This window comes from Silene latifolia, chromosome 4 (genome assembly GCF_048544455.1).
Source record: "Silene latifolia isolate original U9 population chromosome 4, ASM4854445v1, whole genome shotgun sequence".
NCBI classification, from domain to species: Eukaryota; Viridiplantae; Streptophyta; class Magnoliopsida; order Caryophyllales; family Caryophyllaceae; genus Silene; species Silene latifolia.
Window position 1 is genome coordinate 9,391,570 of NC_133529.1, and position 24,875 is coordinate 9,416,444.

Here is a 24,875-nt window from a genome sequence, read left to right on the forward strand (position 1 = left end):
TAAACCTCAAAGTTCTCGCTCCCTTCAGGCAATGCTAAGACAGGAGCTGTGGTCAAACGCTCCTTTAATGTTTGGAACGCCGTCTCACAACTCTCATCCCAACGAAACTTGTTCTCTTTCCTCATCAACGCTGTCATCGGTCTAGCTATCTTGGAGAAATCTTTCACGAACCGTCCGTAGTATCCAGCTAAACCCAAGAAACTCCTAACCTCAAAGAACATTCTTCGGTGCTCCCCACTTTGTCACCGCCTCAATCTTTGCCGGATCCACACTACCCCATCTTTAGAGATTACATGCCCTTAAAAGCAACTTTCTCTAACCGAACTCACACTTGGACAGTTTAGCATACAACTCATGATCCCTCAAAGTCTGCAACACGATCCTCGGATGCTCCTCATGCTCCTCCTTAGTCTTAGAGTAGACTAAGATATCATCGATAAACACCACTACAAACGGTACAAGAACGTCTCAAGATTCTATTCATCAAATCCATAAACACCTTTCGGCGCATTAGACAACCCAAACGGCATCACCACATACTCATAATGGCCATACCTCGACGTGAAAGCTGTCTTTGGTATGTCCATCTCTCTAATCTTCACCTGATGGTACCCCGACCTCAAATCAATCTTAGAAAAGACTGTTGCACCACTCAACTGATCAAACAGTCATCTATCCTTGGCAAAGGATACTTGTTTTTTATCGTTACACGGTTCAGCTCCCTGTAATCTATGCATAACCTCAAACTCCCATCTTTCTTCTTCACGAAAAGAAATGGTGCTCCCCACGGCGATACACTTGGTCTAATGTATCCCTTCTCTATCGATCATCCAATCGCTTCCTAAGCTCCTCCATCTCCTTAGGACCCATACGGCACGGTGCCTTAGAGATTGGCCCCGTCCCCGGGCTTCAACTCAACGGTGAAATCTATCTCCCTCTTCGGTGGCAACCCCGGAATCTCCTCCGGAAAAACATCGCAAACTCCCCCACCATCTGTATCTCATCAATCGTCGGACTCTCTATCCGATCATCTCTCACATGGCACAGATCGAGGACATTCCTTCCTCGATAAGACTTCAAGGTAATAAACTGCAATCAACTTAACTTTGGGTTTGACTAGAAACCCACGATAAGACACATTAACACCCTTAGGACCTCTTAAAGACACTTTCTTTTGATGACAGTCTATCTTAGCTTTATACTTTCCTAATCAATCCATCCCAACTATCATCTCAAAACCGTTAAAAGGAAACTCTAGCAAGTCTACAGGGAAATCAACTTGCCCAACTATCAAAGGTACATCCCTGAACAATCTCCCACACGATACAGACTCACCCGAAGGTATGAAAACTTGCTCACTAACAGACTCATATACTCTCAAACCCAACTGTTTTACATGACTCGAAGACACAAACGACTGAGAAGCCCCCGAATCAAACAAAACAAAGGTAGGAATACCATTAACAAGGAATGTGGGGTGATAACGTGCGCATCTTCCTCACCGCTTTCTTCTCCATCATGAATAACTTGCCATCGGTCTTCCGCCCACCTCCCCGGACAAGATTAGTTTGATGTGGTCGGCTTAGCACCCGACCCTTGATTGTTGTTGTTGTTCGCAGGTGGTTTCTGATAAGAATTACCGCCGTTGCGGTTGCCTCCACTGGTAACTCGACTTCCCGGTTTGGCCATGATCCAGTGGTCCGTTGCTCGCGAAGCTCACGCGCAGTCTCTAGAAAGATCCCGGTGCACTTGTGCACTCATGTCTCTTGTGGCCTACACCACCACGGCTATAGCAGGTCACTCCCCAACTATTACTCACACTTCCACGGCCACGCCCAAAGGAAGCCTCAAAGATCGAACCGGCACCCAAAAGAAAATCCCTTAGATCGATTGTGGTTGCCTTTCTTGTGATTAGATTGGCCACCACCCTCGCTCTCGACTTCCCTCTTCTCACCACCTAACCTCTCCCGAGCCATCTCCACCAACCTCTCCGCTCTCCCAGCTCTCTCATAAGCTTCCTTAACATCTGTAAGGATTCCCACGGGTAACTTATCCATAATCTTAGGGGTCAACCCCTCTCAAACCTCAATGCCAGATTCTCCTCACTCAAACCCATATCCTCAAAGATACCTAGACTTCTCATTGAACACTGTAGTACTCAAACCACAGACATCTCAAAGAGTCATCTTAAAACCATCAAACTCTTCTCTCATCTTACTCCTCACATGTTCCGCACGAACTCCTTCCTCACAAACCCTACGAAACTCCTCCCAAGGTATAGCGGGTAAGCCTTGGTTTGTATATATCTCCTTAGCACTCACTTTCATTGAATCCCACCACTTGCCTCTTTGTCTCCCTCGATAGAACGCAGCCTGTTCCACCTCATCTCATCGGACAAGTGAACCAAATCTAATATGTTCTCCATCTCTCTCACCAACTATCAAGAAGGTTAGGTTCCCCAACTCCCTTGTATTCTTTCGGGTTAAACCTCGCAATGTAAAGGCTGATTTTTGAATGATCAACCTCCTTCTCCTTATCCTTATTCTTGTCCTCATTCACTTTCTTTAGGGTCTCAGTAAGAGCATCCTGGTGCTCTAACATCTTAACGATGTCATCCACGGTCATAAGCTCAGCTCTCGCATACAAAGCAGTTCTCTTGGGCGACATCTTGAAACTATACATATATAAGAAAGGGTAGATATGAACATACGTACTAAACTTCAAAACACGAAAACACGCCACCCAGAACCCACTCGATCGAGTTCCCAAACACACTCGATCGAGTAACGGGCTACTCGATCGAGTGCCCCACGTACTCGATCGAGTACCCAAACTTCGACCCAAACGGACCTTCGATCTCTTACCTACTTGATCGAGTATCTAGGCTACTCGATCGAGTGACCCCTACTCGATCGAGTACCCCTAGTTACTCGATCGAGTGCCCCAAAACTCGATTCTGGACTCAAAATCGCCAAAAACCCACCCGATCGAGTCAGTCCCACTCGATCGAGTAACACTAATTCATAAAAGCTACCCGCATGTTACGTCATATGCTAACATGCTAAACTTTATAAACCACATTATATCATAATAAACATGCTACACATCTTTTCTACTATCTACGAGATCATTTCATCATGTTATTAAATGCCACATTGTAAATCATCCAACATGTTATCATCTCATCAACAAGTTCCCCCCATATCACCATTTTCTTTCACATGCTCAACTTTCTACTTCAACACCCAACAATTAACACATTCCATCACATCCGTACAGAAGTTAACCAAACACACATACGACTCGACAAACACTTCCCCCATGTGACCGGTTCAAAGTTGTAGGGCGACCCCTGCGACTTTAGGACGTCTCCCAAGCCTTTGCACTAGCTCCTACAACTTTTACCCCGGGTTCATTTTAATTGACTCCCTATGTTCATTAGGTTCATTGGTTACAGGTTTCAGGATCGTCGCTCTGATACCATTTGTAACACCCCCATACTCCAAGTGCCTTACCAGGACCACTTAGGTATGAAGGCATTACCATCTCGGTTACTCGAGGCAATGATAATCAAACAACAATAAAGAAACAGCGTTTATTATAAATAATTTAGCGAATAGTTACAATCCTCAAAACCAAACCAAAAGTACGATACATTATTTCAAAATGACTTCTAATCGAAATGTAAATAAACTAAAGGCTACGCCGGAAGACTCCTATCATCATGTCGTGGCATCCCAGCTTATCCCAAGTACTCATCTCAATACCGCTCAATATCCGCTCACCATCCCCGAATGGATCACCGCAGTTTACAAAACAACACCGGGTCGATACTAATCACACAATCAATATGTATAACAACAATAAGATACACGAGATGCCTTTAATCACACACACACACACACAACCAACCAATTCCCATCATCTCAATATCGATCGTCCACCTGGACCAGCTTACGCCGATGGGGGACCGCAGCCGTACCCACCAAATCTCCGCTCCACATAGTGAGCGATAACCTTGTCCATTAATGTGCACATCCCCTTTCGTGGCGGGTTCCACGAAGGGCGAAACTAGGGCGTGAAGTCACTCCCGCAAGTGACCCCACTCGGCCCGAGGCCACGCCTCGCGAACCATCAACAACGATCACAACCACAATCACAAGACAATTATTATATCAAACAACCAAATACAATACATCAACCAATATCCCATTATGGGACTAATGCTGAGTAGGAAATCCTACCTGGTATGCACACAATCGACGGTCTCTCTTCTTTGAGTCAAAAAGCCTCTTCTATGAACCCTCCTCCTATCATATAACACATAGAGGCTACACATCACATACTACACATAAAAACCCCCAAATCTCTAAATTAGGGTTTAACCAAATCAAAGGAAATACAATAAAAAGGGTACGTAGATCTTACCCTCGACGCAAGGAATCCAACGATATAAACAACCACAAGAACTGACCGTCTGAACTCCGGGAATTGTTAAGAATGCGATTAGGAAGATGAACTTGTTGCTTTCTCTCTTAAACAGGAAATTAGGTTTTGTAAAAGTGATTTAAAACAATGACGACGAAACTTAAATACCTTAATCGCATAATTAACAAAACCCGAGAAAACTCCCCGTAAAACCGGACACTTGGGTACTCGATCGAGTACCCCCTTACTCGATCGAGTGCCCCAGCTACTCGATCGAGTACCCAACAGGTCAGAAACTATTTTATTTCGCAACTTACCCTTACTCGACAGAGTAAGGGCTACTCGATAGAGTACCCCAAGACTTATAAATACGGAGTATTACACACATGCTCTTCCATTTGAGCTAGTTAGCTTTTGACAAAAGAGCAACTTAAAACCCGAGTTTTTAAGTTAAAATCTCAAGTTATTTGCTTAAAAAAAATCAGAGGTTTAATTTTAATCCGAGTTTTAAAAAAATTGAATCTCAATTTATGACCAACTAAAATACACAAATTTGAAGAACTTAACAAAATTGAATGACAATCAATCTATATATACCTAAACAAAATGCTCATGACACGAAATAGTGCGTACACAAAGACACACAATTTGATAGACCTTGATATCGAGTCGAAAATTTAACTAAATTCACGAAATTGACCGAAATTCTGAAAATAGCGTTGCATACTCGAGAAATGCAATAATGACCGAAATCTGATTGAAAATTTAACGAAACTAAAATACAATAAAGAAAAGGAAGAAGTTACTTACTTTAATGTGTTCAATTAATGTAGCACAAACCTTGTACGTATTGAAAATGGGTAAAACGTCTTCGAATAAGTACGTAGTACTAGTATCGAACATAATGCTGTTTGAGATTACATACAAGAAACAAATACGAAAAAAAAAATTGTGAGAATTGGTGAGAGAGTCAGAGAGAGGAAATGATGAAAGAGTATAAAAACCGTAGCAAAGAGTGATGGTTAGTAGTTTTAGTAGGTAGTTGTAATTTGTATTCACTCACAAAATTCTAATTAGAGCAATTGGGTTGGGCTTTAAATAAATAGAGAGGTCTTATCGACCGTCTCATTAAACAATCTGTGAAACTATATATATAAACCGTGCGGGGAAACATAACATTCAAAGTCCAAACCAAACCCCAGTCCGATTCTCCATCGTGCTCTTTAGTCGTAGTGTGCTGCATCCATTCTTCCCTTCTATTCCACTCCATAATTTATTTTGAAGGTCGTGAATATGGCGGGCAACTTGGAAGATGTTCACTCTATTGATCTCATGACTGAGCTTCTTCGCCGCATGAAATGCTCTTCTAAACCCGACAAACGCCTCATTCTTGTTGGTAATTTCCCCTTTTTTCTTCTTTTAACCATGTCTCAGATCCAAAGTTTCAATCTTTGATGTGCCCTTTTGATTGTTGATTCGCTAAATTTGGTGGGTTTAGGAGATAATTGTATTTTGGGTCTTGCATTGTATATATGGTGGTGAATTTTGTGCTATTGACTTGTTTGTTTATTGATTTATCTGCGTCGTTGATTGTTTTGGTGATTAGCAGTGTTTATGGGGGTGAGTTTGACCAAAATTTCTCTTCGAGGGCGGGTTTTGGGGGGTCAAGTTTAGTGATTTGGTGTAGATGGGGTTTGTTTTGATTGATTAAATGAGTTTCAGGGTTTGTTTGAATTGGGGAATTTGGAGGTAATTGAATTGAAGGAGAGGTAAGAGATGGAGAATCCGTTGAAGGTGGAGCAATGTGGAGAGAAACGGATTTGGAGGAATCCATTTTCCCTCATAGGCAAATATGGCTTGAGCAACCTTGGATTATAGATGTAGACAACCTAATGGGCTTACATTTCGTTACATCACAGCCAAATAATGGAGGATGTGGTAATACGATTGGTTTTCAATTTTGTATTCTCCGAGTATGTGTATATTTAAGGCTTGTTTGGATAGCAAGGTAAGATGGAAAGAGAGGGGAGGGGAATAGAGGGAGAAGAAAGGGAAGGAAGAGAAGGAAAAGAGTAATGAAGTATGAGTATCTGTATACAATTTCCCTCCAAATCTTTCCTATGGTGGAGGGATTTGATTTGCTTTGGAGGAGGGAAACGGCTCTCTCCAAATCGTTCTCCCGTCATTTGCCTCCACTCTCATTTGCTAACCAAATAAGGGAATTTATATCCATGCTCCCCCTCCTCTTCCTTTCCCTCCAAATCCCCTAATCCAATAAAGCCCGTAGTGTAGAGAGAGACCAGGGTTGTTTAATTTGATGCATTGGTCGGCCGTGGCCACTCGTGGATGGTTTGTGAATTATAGTGTGACATTTCTTTGTAAAATTCCTTATGGATTTTCTTGTGAAGGAAAAAAATCCTTAGATTCATTACCTTAACATGGCAGTTGAAGAGATTGTACGGACCTTAGATTCATTACTTTTAAGAATTGAGATTCGTAAAGTTTGCTTTCAAATATCACAAATTCTGATTTGTGACGGCCGATATCCGTCACAAGCTTGTGACAGGTCAAGTAAAATCCACATGGGTGGATAAGACAAATAATTTGTGATTCCCTAGGTACTTTAATTTTTGTCTTGTCTACCCATGTGGGTGATATTTGACCCGTCACAAGTTTGACTTTTGTGACGGATATACCCGTCACAAGGGAGACTTATTGTTCAAATATAACTGCTGAACTGTTTGACTTTGTTTTTACTAATACATCATGTCATAATTTTCCGCAGGACCCCCTGGATCGGGTAAGGGAACCCAGTCTCCGATTATCAAGGATGAGTACTGCTTATGTCATTTGGCTACTGGTGACATGCTGAGAGCTGCAGTTGCAGCTAAAACTCCTCTTGGGGTCAAGGCTAAAGAAGCCATGGACAAGGTAAATGATGTTGCTAACCTGTTACTACTGCCGTTCATGCTTTGATTTTATCTCATATACCTTGCTCGAGTATATGCATAATAAGAGCGCGCAACCGTGAAGATATGTCATACCTAATTTTGCACTATGACATTGCTCGCTCTTTCATAAAATATGTCATACAAGGTTGAGGTTAGAGTTGTGTTTTTTCTTCTTGAATCATGGACTATTTACAAACTTGCCGCGCTGGTCTAGGAAGGAAGAAGGAAAGCAATGATCTTTCGCATTGTGCTTTTATGGCCATTTCTAATAGCTTATGTTAAATAATTGGAAACAAAACAGATACTGACGCTTGAATTTGTCAGGGTGAACTTGTTTCTGATGACTTGGTTGTCGGGATCATTGATGAAGCATTGACGAAACCTTCGTGCCAAAAAGGGTTTATTCTTGATGGATTTCCAAGGACTGTGGTGCAGGCACAGAAGGTTTGTTCATTTTATTTAATTTTATTTCCTGTAACGTGGTCATATCTCATGTGGATAAGCTCACTTTGAATTTTGTAGACATTCGTTATTGGTTTCTTAAATATTACAATGTTTATGTGTTTTCGGTGTAGCTTGATGAGATGCTTGACAAGCGGGGAGTGAAGGTTGATAAAGTGTTGAACTTTGCTATTGATGACTCCATTTTGGAGGAGAGAATTACAGGTCGCTGGATTCATCCTTCGAGCGGTCGATCCTACCACACAAAATTTGCGCCTCCAAAAGTTCTTGGAGTAGATGATGTAAGACATTTGATGATTTATTTAATATGCTACTCTGTTGATTTTGTCTTCAATCTTCATGCAACTTGTATAACATAATAGTCTGTCTCTTCAAACTGAGTCTAAACTCCATCGTCCCTGTGAACCCTGCTACAGAATATTGTACTGCCTCCGTTCAAATTTATGGGCCTCTTTGAGCTTGTTGGTCAATCAATGTCAACTTATATCGTTCATGAAAATAGAGGGGTACACACGTAGGAACAGTTAGAGAAGAGAGAAGGGATAAATGAGTGACATTTCTTGTAAAATGATGATGATGGGTGTGCTTGAGGACAGAAATGAGTGGCATTTGTTGTAAGTTATCATGTTTTCATTAGCACGAAAGAGCCCAAAAATTTACTTAATTAGGATTAACGAAATCTTTGAACCTTATTGTGAGACGTCCTAACGAAGAATGTGTGAAGACTTTGAACCTTATTGAAAGACGTAGAGAGTATTTCTGTTTCATTTTTGTAAAGTCAGTAGATACACTTTTAATGGGATCGAGGCTCAAGAATTTAATTCTTAATATTACATTTTACATCTTCTGCTTTCATTAGGTGACTGGAGAGCCTCTGATCCAGCGCAAAGATGATACTGCAGAAGTACTTAAGTCAAGGCTAGTGGCCTTCCATCGACAAACTGAACCCGTATGTGCTCTTCCTTCATCATACCTGCTCAAAAAGTTAAATGAACAAAAATGCAGAACATGTGCTTTATTTGGAACTATATTTTTATGTTAACACTTTATTTGGCCTCCCATCCCCTGATTCATCTGTTTAGATTTTTTCTATACTGGTCTTTTACATATGCAGTTCGTGCGCGAAGTGGCGAATGTGTAGGAAGAGTTGCTCTGTGTCCCTCTACACACAAAAGCAAATCTTATATTTCCAATTTTCCATTTAGGAACTTTTCTGCCCAGAAAAAAATGATGTTTATCTCGTGTTTTATTCAGTACTCCGTAATATTCTTGAAATATCTAGCGAGGCACCGGAAACGGAATTTGTTGGAGCTGTCAAGTGCACTCTGCACTTGTAGTTTTTGAAAGTTTATTAATTTTCAAAGGATTTCGAGACGACTTGATGTGAATTTTCCTATCTGTGTGATGATTTTTCCACCGACCTATCGGCCATTCTGATTTTATTATGGCAATTGCATTTATGTTGTACCAGATAACTTGCCGATGGCCATATATCGGAGTGCTAATCACTGAAAAGAAAAATCATGTTTTCTTGGTTGCAGGTCATTGATTACTATGCCAAGAAAAACGCTGTGTCGAACATTCATGCTGAGAAATCCCCGAATGATGTTACTGATGAAGTGCAGAAGGCCTTGTCTTCGTAACTAGATTCGACCCTTTAGATTAGGATTATATGAACAGATCCCATGATTTTGATGATGTTCTGTTAGATTTGTGGGGGGTTATTGCACCCTAATCTGCACTTTGCATACATGTTTACTCTGAAAACACCTGTTGTTGAGCTCCTTTACTGCGGAAATAAAAAAAACTCAAATTAAAACTTCGATTTCCATATGGTCAATCTCATTAAATATGAATCAGGAGACTTTTATCGGGCCGCTTCCTGTAAAATTGTATTTATTTAAAGTTTTTCCTTTGCCAACGACTCAGAGATCGTTAGTAAGTCTATCGTCTTTTTGTTGGTCTCTAAGCTTTTCCTTTTGCTATTTTTTTTTTTCAAAATTCGGCATTTATCCAACATTTTCTCTTAAATTTACACCAAAAACCCATTTTTACCAAAGCAAGTTTTTTTTTTCTTTTTTTTTTTTTCGAATATCATTCATGAAATATCTTTTCTTTTGTCCAAAAGTAACTTTTGGAACAAAGAAAGCAACATTCATGATTGATATGCATGAAAAATGTCGTTTATTTTGTTAAAATGAGGTGCATGAAAAATGTCGTTTATTTTGTTAAAATGAGGTTTTGGTTAGAAGTTCTTTTAAATATGTTAGAAAATGTAAAAATCTTGAAAAAAGAAAAGAAATTATAATGGCAAGAGTCTCGAAAAAGTAGTATAGAAAACATAAAAGGAGTATCTCTTTTTATATTAATTGTATCATCACTTTTTTTTTCTGCTTTATTATACGTGTCGCGTATGCTATTTTTTGCTGTTTGTTTCTTTTATGAAGAAAAGAAATGTATTAATATACTCAAAGTCCACTGTTCAAAATAGACCTTCCAAAATAAACCTGAACTCGAAATATCGATCAAAACCAATTTAACTGAAAACAAATCAAATATTCAAAATGAATAACACGAATTGCACATGAAATCCGAATCAGCATGATAAATAACCGAAGATTGTACTATTTCAGGATCAAAAGCTGAGAAACTAAGTAAAATGATCCTAACATAGTTTAACCTTAGACCCCTCCCCTCCTTGTCCAAATGATTTAGTTATAAGCTACTCCGTACAACTTACATTCTTACCTATGAAAATTGTTACTGCAACTGTAACTTAAAAACACAGAGAGGGAAAGGGGTTAATAATAAGTAGTAACCTAATTGGGTAATTAACTAGGAGTAATTAGTTAGATTGGTCGGAAACAGAGTTGCTCTGTTTTCCGTTACTCGTCGCCTTCACACCAAGTCTGTGTTTCAACTCGGAGAGAAGCTGCTTATTTTCTTCATTCAACACCTCCGCTTTCTTCCGAAGCCTCTCGTTTTCCTTCATTATGTAACAATTCTCAATGTACAATTCTGCGTTCAACCTTTCCATTTCTGTACCAAATTAAGAGACATAATCAACATTCAACAACCGTAACAAAAAACTACATAAACATAATAGCTTCAAATATATGACCTAACCGTCTTAACCTAAGACGCACAAAAATTGCAATGACGGTTATTACAGGTCTTAACTTAAGACGGTCTTCAACAAGACATACTGAAAATGACAAATGTGAATAAAAAAGGAAGAAAAGTGGAAATGAGTTTAGGTTCTCCAAAAAGATTTCCTTAAGAGCTTCAAATATATGACGGTCACTGATAAAATACAATGAAGGTTATTACAGGTCTTAACTCAAGACGGTCTTCAACCAGACTTACTGAAATTAAGAAATGTGAATAAAAAAAGGAAGAAATATATAAAAGGGGAAATGAGTTTAGTTTCTCCAAAAAGATTTCCTTAAGAGCTTCAAATATATGACGGTCTTAACCTAAGACGCGGATAAAATACAATGAAAGTTATTACAGGTCTTAACTCAAGACGGTTTTCAACAAGACTTACCGAAAATGACAAATGTGAATACAAAAGGAAGAAATGAGGAATTGAGTTTAGTTGGAGAAGAAGTTGGAAAGACAAGGAAGGAAATGAGTGTAAGTAGAGAAAATAAAGAGATTTATAAGTAATAATTTGGGAGAAGGGTTAATGATGGAAAAAAACCGTAAAAAAAGAAGAGAAAAATGATGAATAATGATTTGTTTGTGCGTCTCCACAACAATCATGGCTGTCTAGTTCTAGTGTTGTACTCAACCAAGTAATTAAGACGGCCGATTTTAGGGCGAAGTGCAGTGCAGTGCGGGCGTATCTTGTGCTTTGGTTGCATGTCATCATGCATTATCATTATTTTTTTACAATCATTACTCTTTTACTGACCTTAGCTGCATGGTTTACCCTCCTCATCATCATTAACGCTTTTACTCCCTTCTGAATTCTTAGATCATGTTTATCATTACACTTGCACACATTATGGGCCTTTATTAACTCAGTTAGGCTCTGTTTTTTCCGGCTTAAAGTAAGTGAATTGAACTGCAGGAAGCTGTAATAAAGACCTTGCTCTTTTCGGTTGATAGGAATTGAGCTGAACTAAATTGAATGGAACTGAAGTAAAAGTTGATTTGTGAATAGATGAGCTGAACTTAGCTGAACTGAATTGAATGAAGCTGGACTGAACTAAATAGAGTGGAGTTGAACTTAAATTAGCTAATACTAAGCCAGAAAGAACAGGGTTTAAGTGTTGATTTGTGAATAGATGAGCTGAACTGAATAGAGCTCGACTGAAGTGAAATGAGCTGAATTAAGCCAGAAAAAACAGGACCTTAGTCTCCCTTAAAGAGTATCTGTCTTAATATGAAAACGGGTTAAATATCATCTCACTTGCATATACAAACATTCTACTTTTACGTATGCATTCTGCATTTGTCTTATTCATACTGCTTAACTCGTCTTAGGTTTAAGACAGATACACTAGTTTTAGTCTTAAACAAAAATTTGTGTTATTAATTTTATGACTTCACACAAACTTTATTTTTTTTAGGGGGTTACTATTCATCATCAACAAAAAAAATTAATAATTATCGTCGACAAATTGTCCAAACTATCTAAAATGTCTCTCTCAAGTCTCACTCCAGACACTAATCGCCAATATAGTTGTTATAATAATAGTATGGATTCCACGCATGCATGCACGATATTTATAGATCATATACTTTACAATGTATTATTTATAGATTTTAAATTGATATATCATTAATTTTTCATATTTTAATATGAGGATAAAATTAAAATGGAAAACTAATCAAAAGAATTGATTAAAGTCAAGAAATGTATTTTAGTGAAATTGTTTTACTACAAAACTAATGATTTCAATTTATAAATTTTCTCAAATAATTTTAATGAATTTTTTGTCAAGAAATTAATAATATCAGTTCATATCTTTTTTTTTTTCATGAATTAAGTACGCGTTATTTTTTTTATACGAAACTAACTATAGGTTTTCATATACGGATTATTAGATTTATACCAGTTTTGTTTTATTTAATTAAATGATTATAATTTAGTTAAAAAAGATTATAGTGATTAAAGATTATATTTTAATTTAATAAAAATAAAGTCTTGTTTCCTTATTTAACCAGATCCCTTTTAGAGTGAAATTTTTTGAGAATTTTTATTACCTTAGTATATAGGGGTATTTTTAATTATTGTTTCTGGACAAAAAAAAATTAATTCATTAATCGAATTGATGATAAGCAAACCAATCAAACTAATCGAAATAACGAGTTACTAACAACAACAATATCGGTTAAATTTGTACAATAATTAAAATTATAACAACTAAAATAACAATAACTTAATTAACAAATAAGATCGTTCGAATTAATTACAAAAAAAGAGGGAAATTGGATCCGCCGTGAAACTAAGTACCACGACTCCACTCAATAAGTAAACTATATAACCAGTTGTATTGGTTGTATAATAAAGAATTTGAGCTTTATAATGAATTATTTGAGCTTAGATTTATACATTACGAGTTTTATTTGAAAGAATCTGGGGCCCTTTGTCAAAATGACCATTCCAGTAAAACTTTTCACCAAAATAACCATTTTCTAAAATTATTTACCAATATAACCAAACTATCATGAATTCTTTCAAAATATTTAATCTAATCATTAATCTTCTTTTAACTTTAGCAATCATGATAAATAATCATTAATCTTCTTTTAACTAAGCATAAATATTGTTGCAAATTTAAGAACTTGCAGCTCTCAATCTCATACATGGAGAACGGCCTGTATATGAGCGCGGAATCAAATTTTGCATCCGTAAAAATTTGGGATTAACTATCGGCCAAAAGTTTATACCACAATTTTAAAGCCGTTTGGCTTGTTGCTCTAGTGATTCACTTGGATTCATAACTTAGCAATCGTAAATTCATAATCTTATTACCGATTTACGAATAAATGTTCGGTATTGGAACAAACCCAAAGAATAAGGGGGCTTTATCATACCCGCAAGATTAGCAACGAAGATATTAATGGAGAGGTAGAAGGAAAGTGAGAAAGAGATTGATTATTTTCTAGGAGACGAGAACACCAAAAACATTAGCAAAAATCATTCTAATTATCAACCAAAGTCCAAAGTGTCGTCGAGCAACCGTGGAAATTATAATGAAGTAAGAGGGATGAAACTGATGCTTGGTGAAGTTTGCTTTTCATAGTTTTAATTTTGGTCAATTAGGAAACTAGTTTAGTAAAATTAGTCATTTTGGAAAATAATTTTAGAAAACGGTTATTTTAGTAATTAGTTTTATAAGAATGGTTATTTTGGCAAGAGACCCAAGAATCTGAGCTCCATCATAAAAATATTGGTTTTAAAAAATTTACACTTGCCGATACACGTTTTACAACGTAAATATCTTTAGTTACATGCTATTAAAAATTATAAAAATTTGATTTTCTTATAGCATTCATAACGATAAATCAAACAAGATCTCACATGACTATATTTTATCTTATAGATTAAGAATAATATCAAAGATTCCCTACAACCATAAATAGTGCCAAAAGACAAGTGTTACCTTTGATTTGGATGTGAGAGAGTATAATAAAATTCAAGAATAGTATATTTAAGCTCAATTAGATTTTAATTTTGACATCAAAAAATTTAAATATAAATCAAAAGTTATAAAAGCTCGAAAAAAAAAATACATTAACTCAGTTAGATTTGTGATGGTTGTACAATATTCTTGTTCAACAGGTTCTCTATAGTAATATATCTGTGAGATTAGATTAAAAACACAAAATGACACGATTCGACCTCTAATATATAGTACTAACATACTTGAAATAACTCAATCCATATAATTAGAAGAACTTGTTTGCCAAATCTGATCTCAAATGGAATGAGACGACATATGGGTTGACCTGATTTGACTTGCTTTTGGTCTAATATATCCTCTGTAAAAGAGTTCTCTTCTACATGGATTTTTTTACATTTAGTAAAACATCACTCCGTTAGAGTAGGCAATGGGCCATGCTGGGCCGGCCCGTGTGCCAGTTCGTCGTGCCTTCCTCCAAAATTGGCCCGGCCCAGGCACGGATATTGGGCTCCTCGGGCCGTGCCGTGCCAGACCCACTGATCCAAACCTACGCCGCGGCCCGCTCAAGGCACGACCATTTTCGTGCTTGGGCCAGGCCGTGGGCCGGCCCATGTACCTTAATATTTTTTTTATTTAAAAAAAATGTTATATAATTGATATATTTTTAATACTTTTTGTTTAATAAATGATGATTAATGGTTTAAATATATATTTTATTAAATATGAATGTACTTTTTGTTTAATAAAGGATGATTAATGTTTTAAATATATATTTCATTTTATTTGTTGTTTAGAAAATTCAAAATTTTCTTTTTATTTATCGTATTATGGTTATTTATTTATTACATATTTTCTACATTTTTTAAATCAACTATAAAGATGTTTTTAACTATCAATAGAGCTGTTTCGGAGAATTTTTAATTGTGAAATTTCCTAAAACGACAAATAATAAATAACGAAACAAGTATCTCGAAATTAGCAAAATCTTTGGGGGGGTAAATGTCAAAGAAGATTCGTGGGAGTTTCCAGCCACTTTCTTTGCAAGTTCCCTATTTACCTTAGCTTTCAATTTTCATGCATAATATATACTCCCTCCGTCCCGGTCAATTGTTGTCTTTTTATTTTGGCACAAAGACCAAGGAAAGAGGAGAAGACCAATAACTAAATGACAAGTGGAACAATTTGAATGAGAATGATTAAATTACTCATCAAGTTCATTCTTAAAATAGAAAGGACAATAAATGACTGAGACACCCAAAAATGGAAAAGGACAACAAATGACCGGGACAGAGGGAGTATATACAAACGCCTACATGGGTTGACACTTGACAATTCTTCCAATTTTCAAATTATGTGCTATGTAATATGCATAGCCAATTTTCATGATTTTCAATGTAAATTTAATTAAATTTCTCGTCGAGCAAAACACCGGTCTTAACCACCTACCTTTGCCACAAGGGCATACCCGTCCAGAAATATCAGTATAACATCAATTGCATGTCTTTTACCAATGGTTGCATTTGTAATTATAGCATGGCTAGCATATATTGCCTTAGAGCATTACCATGACGCGTGCTTTGAGACGCCATTTCGAGTAAAAAAATACCTTGGGAAGAAGTACTTGCTGAAATTTGTAGTTTGGGTTCTTTATAGGGTCGTGTTACTTAGTCTTGTGTATCGAGTTGTAAGGATGTTTCCTTTCGGAGGAGTCCTTCTTTTCTATGTTATACTTGTAAGCACAATAGAATGTCGTGAGTGTCGCATGTGTGAGGATGAAATAGGTGACATTAGGAGAAAGGAAAGTATGCAAAGAAGAAGAAATCGTGTCGAGGATATCTCCGACTGTACTGTTGATGTGTATTTGCTAAATGAGAGCATTGTTTAGCATAGAGTAAATGGATTGATGCTGTTATATAACGGAGTAAAAAGGAAGGGTAAGAAAAAGAAAACCAAAAAATGGAGATGCGGGGTATCGATCCCCGTACCTCTCGCATGCTAAGCGAGCGCTCTACCATCTGAGCTACATCCCCTTTTGTTAGAATCCTGTATACCTAAGTTTAAATATTGTTTTGTATCATCATCGTAACTTTCGTTTTAACACCAACTCATCTTCTTTGTCTAACCTGTCTCATAAGCTTAAAGCTTCAATGATTTATCACCAACTGAAGCTACTAATTTAGTCGAATAAATAGCAGAACGTCGCAATCACAATCGTAAATGCAAGAGTTTGTACAGAATTTGTGTAATATCATCAAGATTTCGCATTAGTTATTAGTTACGGAGTATTACACAGCATAAACCCATCAATTTGACAACATTGAGCTAATTATGGATAATCGTTGAGAGTAATGATGTGCAAGATTCAATAATGCCCCTTCTGTTAGCAGTAGCTTTGTATTTGCATGCTTAATTTTGTATTTGTGGTAATCAGACTGAAGCTGTGGTTATGTCTTTTCCCAACAAGTGAGAGACAAAGATCGAACATGAGTCCATGACACATGATATTACTCGCGGTTTAGAAGTGGGCCATAATAAAACGGGTCATTACTCCCTTCTATTGAGTCGAAGAGAGTATATAATCCGTAGAATTTTTTTGCTAATGTGTATGAGAAAATCACTTTAGATCTTCAATGAGAGATTTCTGATAGAGAGCGAGCATGTCGTCTCCACCTTCTACTATTGTACATACTTGTCCTAGCCCTATGCGATAACTGGGCCGTATTCCAGAAAATTAACCTAGTTTCTTTATTAGAGAACAAAAATTGTAAATGTTTGTATGAAAGTGAAAGCATCAGATTGATGGGTTTGTGTCCATACATTCCCTTGAATGGATGTCGATATAATTTCAGGGAAGCTTGGGACTCTTAAGCATCCACGACCACCTTGGAATCAACTTCAGAAATTTCCTGAAAGAAGGCCTTGAAATGCTTATAAGAGTACATTACATCGTCAACTGCACACATCTCTCGTATGCTGTGCATTGATAGCTGGGGTGCCCCAACATCAACTGTACGAATTCCTACACCACTTGCCACGATGGGTCCAATTGTTGAACCACAAGCCGTGTCATTTCGTACCACAAAGTCCTGCAATTAGCAACATCTCTCATTTCAAATGTTTCTGGTAAAACTTAAAAGGGAGTAAATCATACTCCCTCCTATTCATCATTTTCTTCCTTATTTCCTTAAACGGATTATTCAGGTTTTCTTCCCTATTTCCTTTTTTGGGTTGATCTGTGTGGTTCAAATTTAATAACATGTGGGGTAGTGTGTTTTATGTGATCCAAATTCAATTTCTTATTTCTTGTGCAAAAAGGAAAGGGAAAGAAAATGGTGAATAGGAGGGAGTATAAGAAATTAGGACTTCAGACAGCAAAATATTCTGATCGGATCGAGTAACTTGTCAAACGGGTCGGGTGGGTTGGGTTCAAGTCATGCGGGTCAAGTCACAATACCGGCTGGGTCAAATACAAGTTTGGTTGTGCGGGTCATGGGTCGGATTAGGGCCCGAATACGGGATGATGGTTTATAAAATGAAGATTGTTATTGGCAAGCTATGTTACTCCGACACTTCACTTAACTGCCGTATTGCGTGTCAGACACGTGTCAGTGTCCGACACGACACGACACGATACTTCGACACTTCAATTTTGACTAAAAAATAGGAAAATTCACCCAAAATAGCCGTGTCCGGCACTCAGACACGTGTCAGACACGGGAGAGTCTGAGTAACACAGATGGCAAGAAAAGAAAGGGGGAATGAAGATCTATCCAAACAAAAAGGGAATGCAGATCTATTATGGAGTTATGCACACATAGTCCAATAGACGGGGACGGATTAGCGTAAGAACTTACCTGCACAGGAAGCTGGTGTTTTTCTCCTATCTCCCTAAATATAAATGAGGTTACAGCATTTGTTGCATAACGCTGATTTGCATTGTGTTTGATGACCAATCCTCCATGCATTTTCGGCTGATGATTCTCCTCATGCTTGTCCTGATGATAGATTTTGAGGTTAAATATGGTCATTGATTGATGACTAGTAAAGAAGTTATCCTAGTGCCATAAAGAGTTGGATGCGCACCATGTAGTTAGGATGCAACGCGTGAGCCATATCAGCAGAAACGAAGAAACTTTTCTGCACTGCTTTCTTAAGAATCTGAAAGAATAACAATCAGAATGGAAGAAATCAGTTTAGTACAAATTTCAGCACTTATCATTCTATCTATCTTGGTTCCAAGAAGTTTTTAAATTAAATGAGACGAACATAGAGATACTATTTGGACCTACTTCCATTGATAAATAAATAATTAAGGGTGCCGAATTGACAATGCAAATGCATCTTTAGACAGTACTAAACATTATATCAGTGAATAAATCATCAAACAATTGAAGTAGCGATATGTCAATAGGATAGATGATCTTCTAGAAGATAGGGCAATGGTATTTTTTACCATTTAATCATCATATATTCCTCTGCATAAATTTAATTGTTTCACATCTTGGCGCACTAGATCAATAATAAGTACAGCCAAATATAAAAGTTCACAACGTACAATAAAATGGTATTTTATATCAATACTCACCTTAAAATCTGAGCTGAAAGCATGTGTAATTCGCGACATGGCATCAACTATGACAGGAGATCCTGCTCCCTGAGCTGAATTAGATCCAACTTCCTCATGATCAAAGAGTGCCACCACTCTAACACCGACTTCATCATCAAGACTGCCCTCAGAGGACGTCGAATCTATTAATGCCTGGAAACAACAAAGTTTAGCTACTTGGTTCAGAGAGGGATAAATTAAGTAATCATCACAATGTTTCCTCATGCCTCAAAGACAAGGGTTTTACGCTAATAGGACATAATATCAACATCACAGAAGAATATAAACCAAATCAAATCAAACTCAGAAACGTATGAAGTAAAAATTTAACTTAAATTATATGGTTTCCGTGCACTTTAAGATGGGGACCTTGGAGTGTTTTGAGATCAAACTACTTTTTTGAGAATAAGATGCTAAAAGCAATAAAATTACTCCCTCCGTCCCAATCATTTGTTTGGCTTTGATAAAAATACCCCTGACAGAGAATAAAAAAGGCAAACAAATGATTGGGACAAAGGGTGTAAAAAATTTGTGCCAAAGACTACAGAAGCTCTATTATTAAGTCTGTATTTATTTACTTTGTGTGTAAAGGCTGATGGGTCTTGAATCTTGGTTATGAGCACTCAATGATTTTGTATACTAAGCTAGATGACATCTGACGATAAGAAAAGCATAACGCCACCAACCATATACACCTAAAACAACCACTACAAATATCACAATAAGTGGTCGTACTTTTTGCTGGAGTCATGTTTTGGTTTACGGAGAGCCCAGAAATAGAGGATGAAGGCTCAATGCATAAGCAAAAGCAAGGGAACGAAACCATAGTGGAAAAATCTTCATAGAAACATAAAAAGAGTTGTTTCTTGCTCCCCGAGAGTAGAAGGGCAACCCAGCGCAAATGTATTGGTTGACCCCTGTCTAAACCAATCTTACATACTATAACTACCATATGCGTTCCCAGCCGTATTGATATGCATTAGTGCATTACTCATACTACTAATGGTTTGATTGGACCATCAAAATCAAAAATCTTTGTCACCCTCTGACATCTTATTCATCCTAAAAGGGTCACTATACACTATACAGGCTTCAGTGCCACAGATCTGCTTCGCAAATGCTGGGTATTGTCTTCTTCTAGCAAGTTACATTGAGTGGACATTTCCAGGTCGCAAAACATATAATTGTCCATTCAATATTTCTGACAACAGTTACAGACAAGAGGAAAAAAACCAAAGAATTTCCGGTCATCTGGAGGGCATTTTCTGAACATTGTGACTCAAACAAATACGCCAACCATTTAACCACTCCACCAGAAGAATTTCTCTGCATAATTTTCAAGAAATGATAAATGACAATGTTTTTAATGATATAAGACACTATGTAATTCTAGGGTTTAAACTTCCTTTCACAGTTCTTTCACGAATTACACAACAAAATTTCAAAAACCCATACAAAAGCATTAAAATTTATATGGTCTGATCATAAGCATTGGTAAGACACTCATTTTGGTGGTTTCATAATGCAAATTGAAAGACAAAGGATCTGCATTCCAAATGCAATTTAAAGAAGTTGGACAGCTAAAAGCCTCAAATGATGTGATTCAGAGAGATTTCAGAAGCCAAACCTTCAAAGAACAAAATGAACTGCATAAATTATCAAGCCTTCCAGAGAACACAAACTCCTTCAGCGCACCGGCTATTATGCTGGGCTGGGTATCACATGCTTGCAACTCAAAATCACAAATATCGCCAGGTTCACAACCAGCATCTTCTGCAAGCAGCTGGTTGAATAAGATTACCAATAAGAAGGTGAGAACACAGAGGAAGCAATGGACACTCTAATTGCATATGAATGTGTTTGGACTTTGGACTCCTCTAACAGCGGTTGAAACAAAGGTACACCTAATATCATATAGAAGTAAATATCCAAACCTTAAGCAAAAGGGAATGGTGTTTCTGGTCCTTTGGCTTTGATTTTTCAGTCGAATTTTCATGTTCAGCTACATCCTTTTCACTAACAACCTTGTTGAGCTCATCCTGAAATATACTAACAAAGTCATCAACACAATTAAAACAGACATGCTTTGCAAAAGAACGCCATAATGTCGTTGTCAGAAGGAGAAATGGTATGAAAGGTATCTACATAATACTAAAAGAAGGCTAAAGAGCTAGATATCCTCTCTTTAGAGTTTAGATAACAGACATGTTTTGCAAAAGAACGCCATAATGTTGTTGTCAGAAGGAGAAATGGTATAAAAGGTATCTACATGATACTAAAAGAAGGCTAAAGAGCTAAATATTCTCTCTTTAGATAGGGTTGCAAAGTCAAGTTTTTAATTAGATAAATAATTGTGGCTATATTCAATTAACATATAAGGTCTCAGTTTGCATTCAAGTAACCTTACAAGCAGCTTTGCACGCTAATTCTCACAAATTACGTACAAATTAAAGAGGGACTAAGACGATTGACGGTAAGGTACTTTACATTATAAATCACTGGATATACGAAAAGCTAAAAGTAGCGATTCATCTAAAGGGGAGATGACAAAAAAACATCGCCAAAAGAGTGGATACATTAACTGAGGAGTCTAACCATTAATGCAAAGACTTGATAAAGTGGAAATGCTATTGTTTAGCCCTCTTAAGAGTCCTAGGTAAGATTTCCTAGAAATATAACTAATTCCAAGTCTTTGCATTCCAGAGACCATACCAACTTTTGAGTTTTAATCACTTGCACAGTTGTACTTAGTTTTACACAATTCAGTTATATATTTATCCATTAGGCCATTACCAATTTATTTTCTCTACACGTCAAATAAAATACCCCCTCTAGTTTAAACAAGTTATTTTAGTGAAACACGCAAGGATAATCAGGAATTAAGCAATGGCTGTAACGGGCAAGAGTTCACTTTCCACACGTAACACCAGTTGTACACTGCCTTCATTGTTGAATATCTTGAAACGAAGTATGTGAGTTTCAGTGTGAATAAAAAGAAATTAGCTTGTGTTGTGTTTGTTGTTTTCTGGTGCACTTGGAAATGAGCATAATTCATGAATGATTTAGGGGAAAATTTGTTCTGTTGACTTTGTTTGGGGGACGATTATTTTTCTTGCGTCATACTTGTCTACGCAGCTATCTTTAGAGGGAACTTAAAAGCATGTACAATGGGAGTTCTCCAAGATGGTCGCAACGTTTTTAGAGCGATAAGGACTAATGTTGCCAACAATAAGGTCGTCTTTTATGTTTTTGTGTGCTCTCCAGAGAACAAAATGGAGAAAAGCTCTCTTGAAGCCATCTCTCCACTTAAAGCGCATTATTAACATGCAAGGACGTGAGAGGACATCTACATCTAACATTTTGAAACAAAAAAGGCTGGCTTAAACATCTTAGAATGTTTAAGCAGAGAGTAATGCACTTGCGTATAGTTTCTTTGCTATTTACTTTAACCAAAACTTAAAACTTAATTTAATGAAAAAAGAAATAATATTACTGGAATATAGAAAAAAAAACATTCGAATTTGAAATTGTATTTATATCTTTACTATCTTCTTTTCTTCAGTCATTCAGTGAAAATAGTGTAATGGAGTAAATAAAAGACAAATTAGGGTCATAACTCGTACTGAAGAGCAGAAAGGGTAGCTAGTGCCTGACAAACAGAACATAGTACAGTTCTCGTGTGTAAACAATTTCTCATGGTCTTTTCATAATTACTTAGTCATTTACTAATTTAGTCATTTGGCAAACGATATAACAATGCGATTTTCAGGTAATCTTCTTGAACGAATGTAGAATTGTGATGAACACATGAATCATAAAAACATAGAGGCAAGCACATGTACCTTAACTGAAGTGGCCAAAATAGGAGCAAGATGACTTTGCGTGTTTGGCTTGAAACCATCAGAATTCCTGTTCAAAAGATGTGAAAATACATAAAATCGCTTATTAGCCAAAAACTGTCTCCACCTCTGGAAAATTATAAACACAGTGGAATTTCTACTGATGACGATAATTGACAAAAGCAATGCAATTTATGAGCATGTAACCTGTCAAGGTGAATTGCTAATGTAGGAATTCGCATTATAGGATCTTGAATCCTGACGAGTCGGTGAGAATAAGTACTGGAACCATTTTGAACTTGTTTAACCACAATGCGTCCAGCAACAGCCAAATCTCGATCAAACCATGTATGCCATAATCCTCCTCCATAGGTCTGAACACCGACCTCTAGAAAACCTCCTTTGGACACCTAAGCCGAGAATGTAAAACATGTTTCATAAAGCACATATCTTCTTAAACAACACAGTACGCCCCATGCACCTGTCTCTATTAATTATTAACAAAGAGTTTACCTTCGACACTGGCTTCAACTTCAAACAAGGACTATCTGTATGAGCACCAATAATGTAGAATCCATTTCCAGCAACATACCTATTTCATTTCCACAAATATTAGAGATTAGAGATTCTTTCTCCCAATCTCAAACAAATACTCCCTCCGTTCCAATCATTTGTTTACCTTTGATTAAAATACTCATCGCAAAAAATACAAAAGGTAAAAAAATGATTGGGACGGAGAGAGTACATATTTAAAATATACAGCCGTATTCTTTCCATTCAATAAAAAAGGATCCTAGCCAGCCTTCACGCGAGTATCAAATAGGCAAAGTACAACTACAACATTTTAACAAACACTCAATCAACCTTACATTACATCAATAGGGCACTTGTGTTTCCAAAAGTCTCTTGCACTTATTGTAAAACTGCCTTCTAGTTATATATGTAAAACCGCCTCACATAGGTTTTTGTCCAAAGCGAAAACAAATCATTTAAGTTACAAGAAACTTAATACTCCAAACACAAATTCTCATTATAGACGGACACTATCCGTCTATACGTATAGACGGATACCATTTTCCCTCACAAAATACCCATTTGCCATAAAGTGGGAAGCACATGGGGGGTGCCCCACCTTGTCTCTCCTACCCATTTTATTAGAGGTCTTTACCCGTCTGTCCGCCCCACCCGTCTATACCAAGACCTATTGTACTCCAAAAGGGATGAAAACAGAAAAACAAATGAAAGACATACTTTTTACCAACAGTAAAAGCAACAATGGTAGAATAATTCCTAGTGAAGAAATATTTCTTCCCAATTTCCAAACTCCAATCATCTTTCTCCGAAATCTGCTGGAACCCAGCTTCCTTCAACCGCCTTTTCGATTCATCTATCATTTTTATCACAATCAATTAATTGTCTTATAATCAAACATCAAAATAAATAAATAGATAACGAAATAATTAAAAAGCTTTTCACATGACAGTTAACTCACTATTCAAAAATCGCAAATACTTGTGTAAGGGGGTTTTACACAAGTTTATTGCAAAACATATGTTACGAGTACTTTTGAATCCTGTTTTACAGTATCGATGTATAAAACCGCCTTACGCAAGACTAACTGATTAATTAAAAAAAGTGTAATATGAATAAGATAGTAAGAGAATAAGCAGGAAGAAATAAAAGAGAGAGAAATTACCAACAGCGTGAAAAGCAGTTGGTGAAGCGTTGAGAAAGTCGATGAGATCGGAAGCAACTGTAGTTGCATCATCCTTCTGCTGTTGTTTCGCCATGTTTGAAAACTGCTCTTTTTTATTTTCGATTTTCTTTTCTGGGTTGTGTAACTTGTGTTTTAGGACTTGAGCTGTTTACGCACGGAGACCAAAATAACTGGTGAGTAGGGACGGCGGGCTATTCGATCTCGGATCCTGTTTAGATCCTAGAATCCATGTTT

At 37.0% G+C, this 24,875-nt stretch overlaps 2 protein-coding genes, 1 long non-coding RNA gene and 1 other non-coding gene across 4 annotated transcripts; 1 reads left to right on the forward strand and 3 right to left on the reverse strand.

Annotated features, from left to right (window-relative positions):
• The first annotated feature begins 5,581 nt into the window (after positions 1 to 5,581).
• Positions 5,582 to 9,670, forward strand: LOC141652841 (adenylate kinase 4-like). The gene is made up of 6 exons (XM_074460445.1): positions 5,582 to 5,824; positions 7,214 to 7,359; positions 7,704 to 7,823; positions 7,955 to 8,122; positions 8,701 to 8,790; positions 9,383 to 9,670. Exons 1-6 carry the CDS (start codon positions 5,722 to 5,724, stop codon positions 9,482 to 9,484), a joined length of 729 nt encoding a protein of 242 aa, XP_074316546.1. The 5' UTR covers positions 5,582 to 5,721; the 3' UTR covers positions 9,485 to 9,670.
• A 706-nt stretch (positions 9,671 to 10,376) lies between these two features.
• Positions 10,377 to 11,671, reverse strand: LOC141652039 (uncharacterized). The gene is made up of 2 exons (XR_012546949.1): positions 11,389 to 11,671; positions 10,377 to 10,880 (listed from the first exon to the last, which is right to left on the reverse strand). It is a non-coding gene; the product is annotated as an uncharacterized LOC141652039 (long non-coding RNA).
• A 4,765-nt stretch (positions 11,672 to 16,436) lies between these two features.
• Positions 16,437 to 16,509, reverse strand: TRNAA-AGC (transfer RNA alanine (anticodon AGC)). Its single transcript has one exon. It is a non-coding gene; the product is annotated as a tRNA-Ala (tRNA).
• Positions 16,510 to 17,205: 696 nt separating this feature from the next.
• On the reverse strand, positions 17,206 to 24,826 carry LOC141652842 (putative aspartyl aminopeptidase). The gene is made up of 11 exons (XM_074460446.1): positions 24,621 to 24,826; positions 24,176 to 24,311; positions 23,438 to 23,516; positions 23,132 to 23,334; positions 22,928 to 22,994; positions 21,020 to 21,124; positions 20,713 to 20,868; positions 19,065 to 19,238; positions 18,563 to 18,637; positions 18,334 to 18,474; positions 17,206 to 17,565 (listed from the first exon to the last, which is right to left on the reverse strand). Exons 1-11 carry the CDS (start codon positions 24,712 to 24,714, stop codon positions 17,344 to 17,346), a joined length of 1,452 nt encoding a protein of 483 aa, XP_074316547.1. The 5' UTR covers positions 24,715 to 24,826; the 3' UTR covers positions 17,206 to 17,343.
• Positions 24,827 to 24,875: the final 49 nt, after the last annotated feature.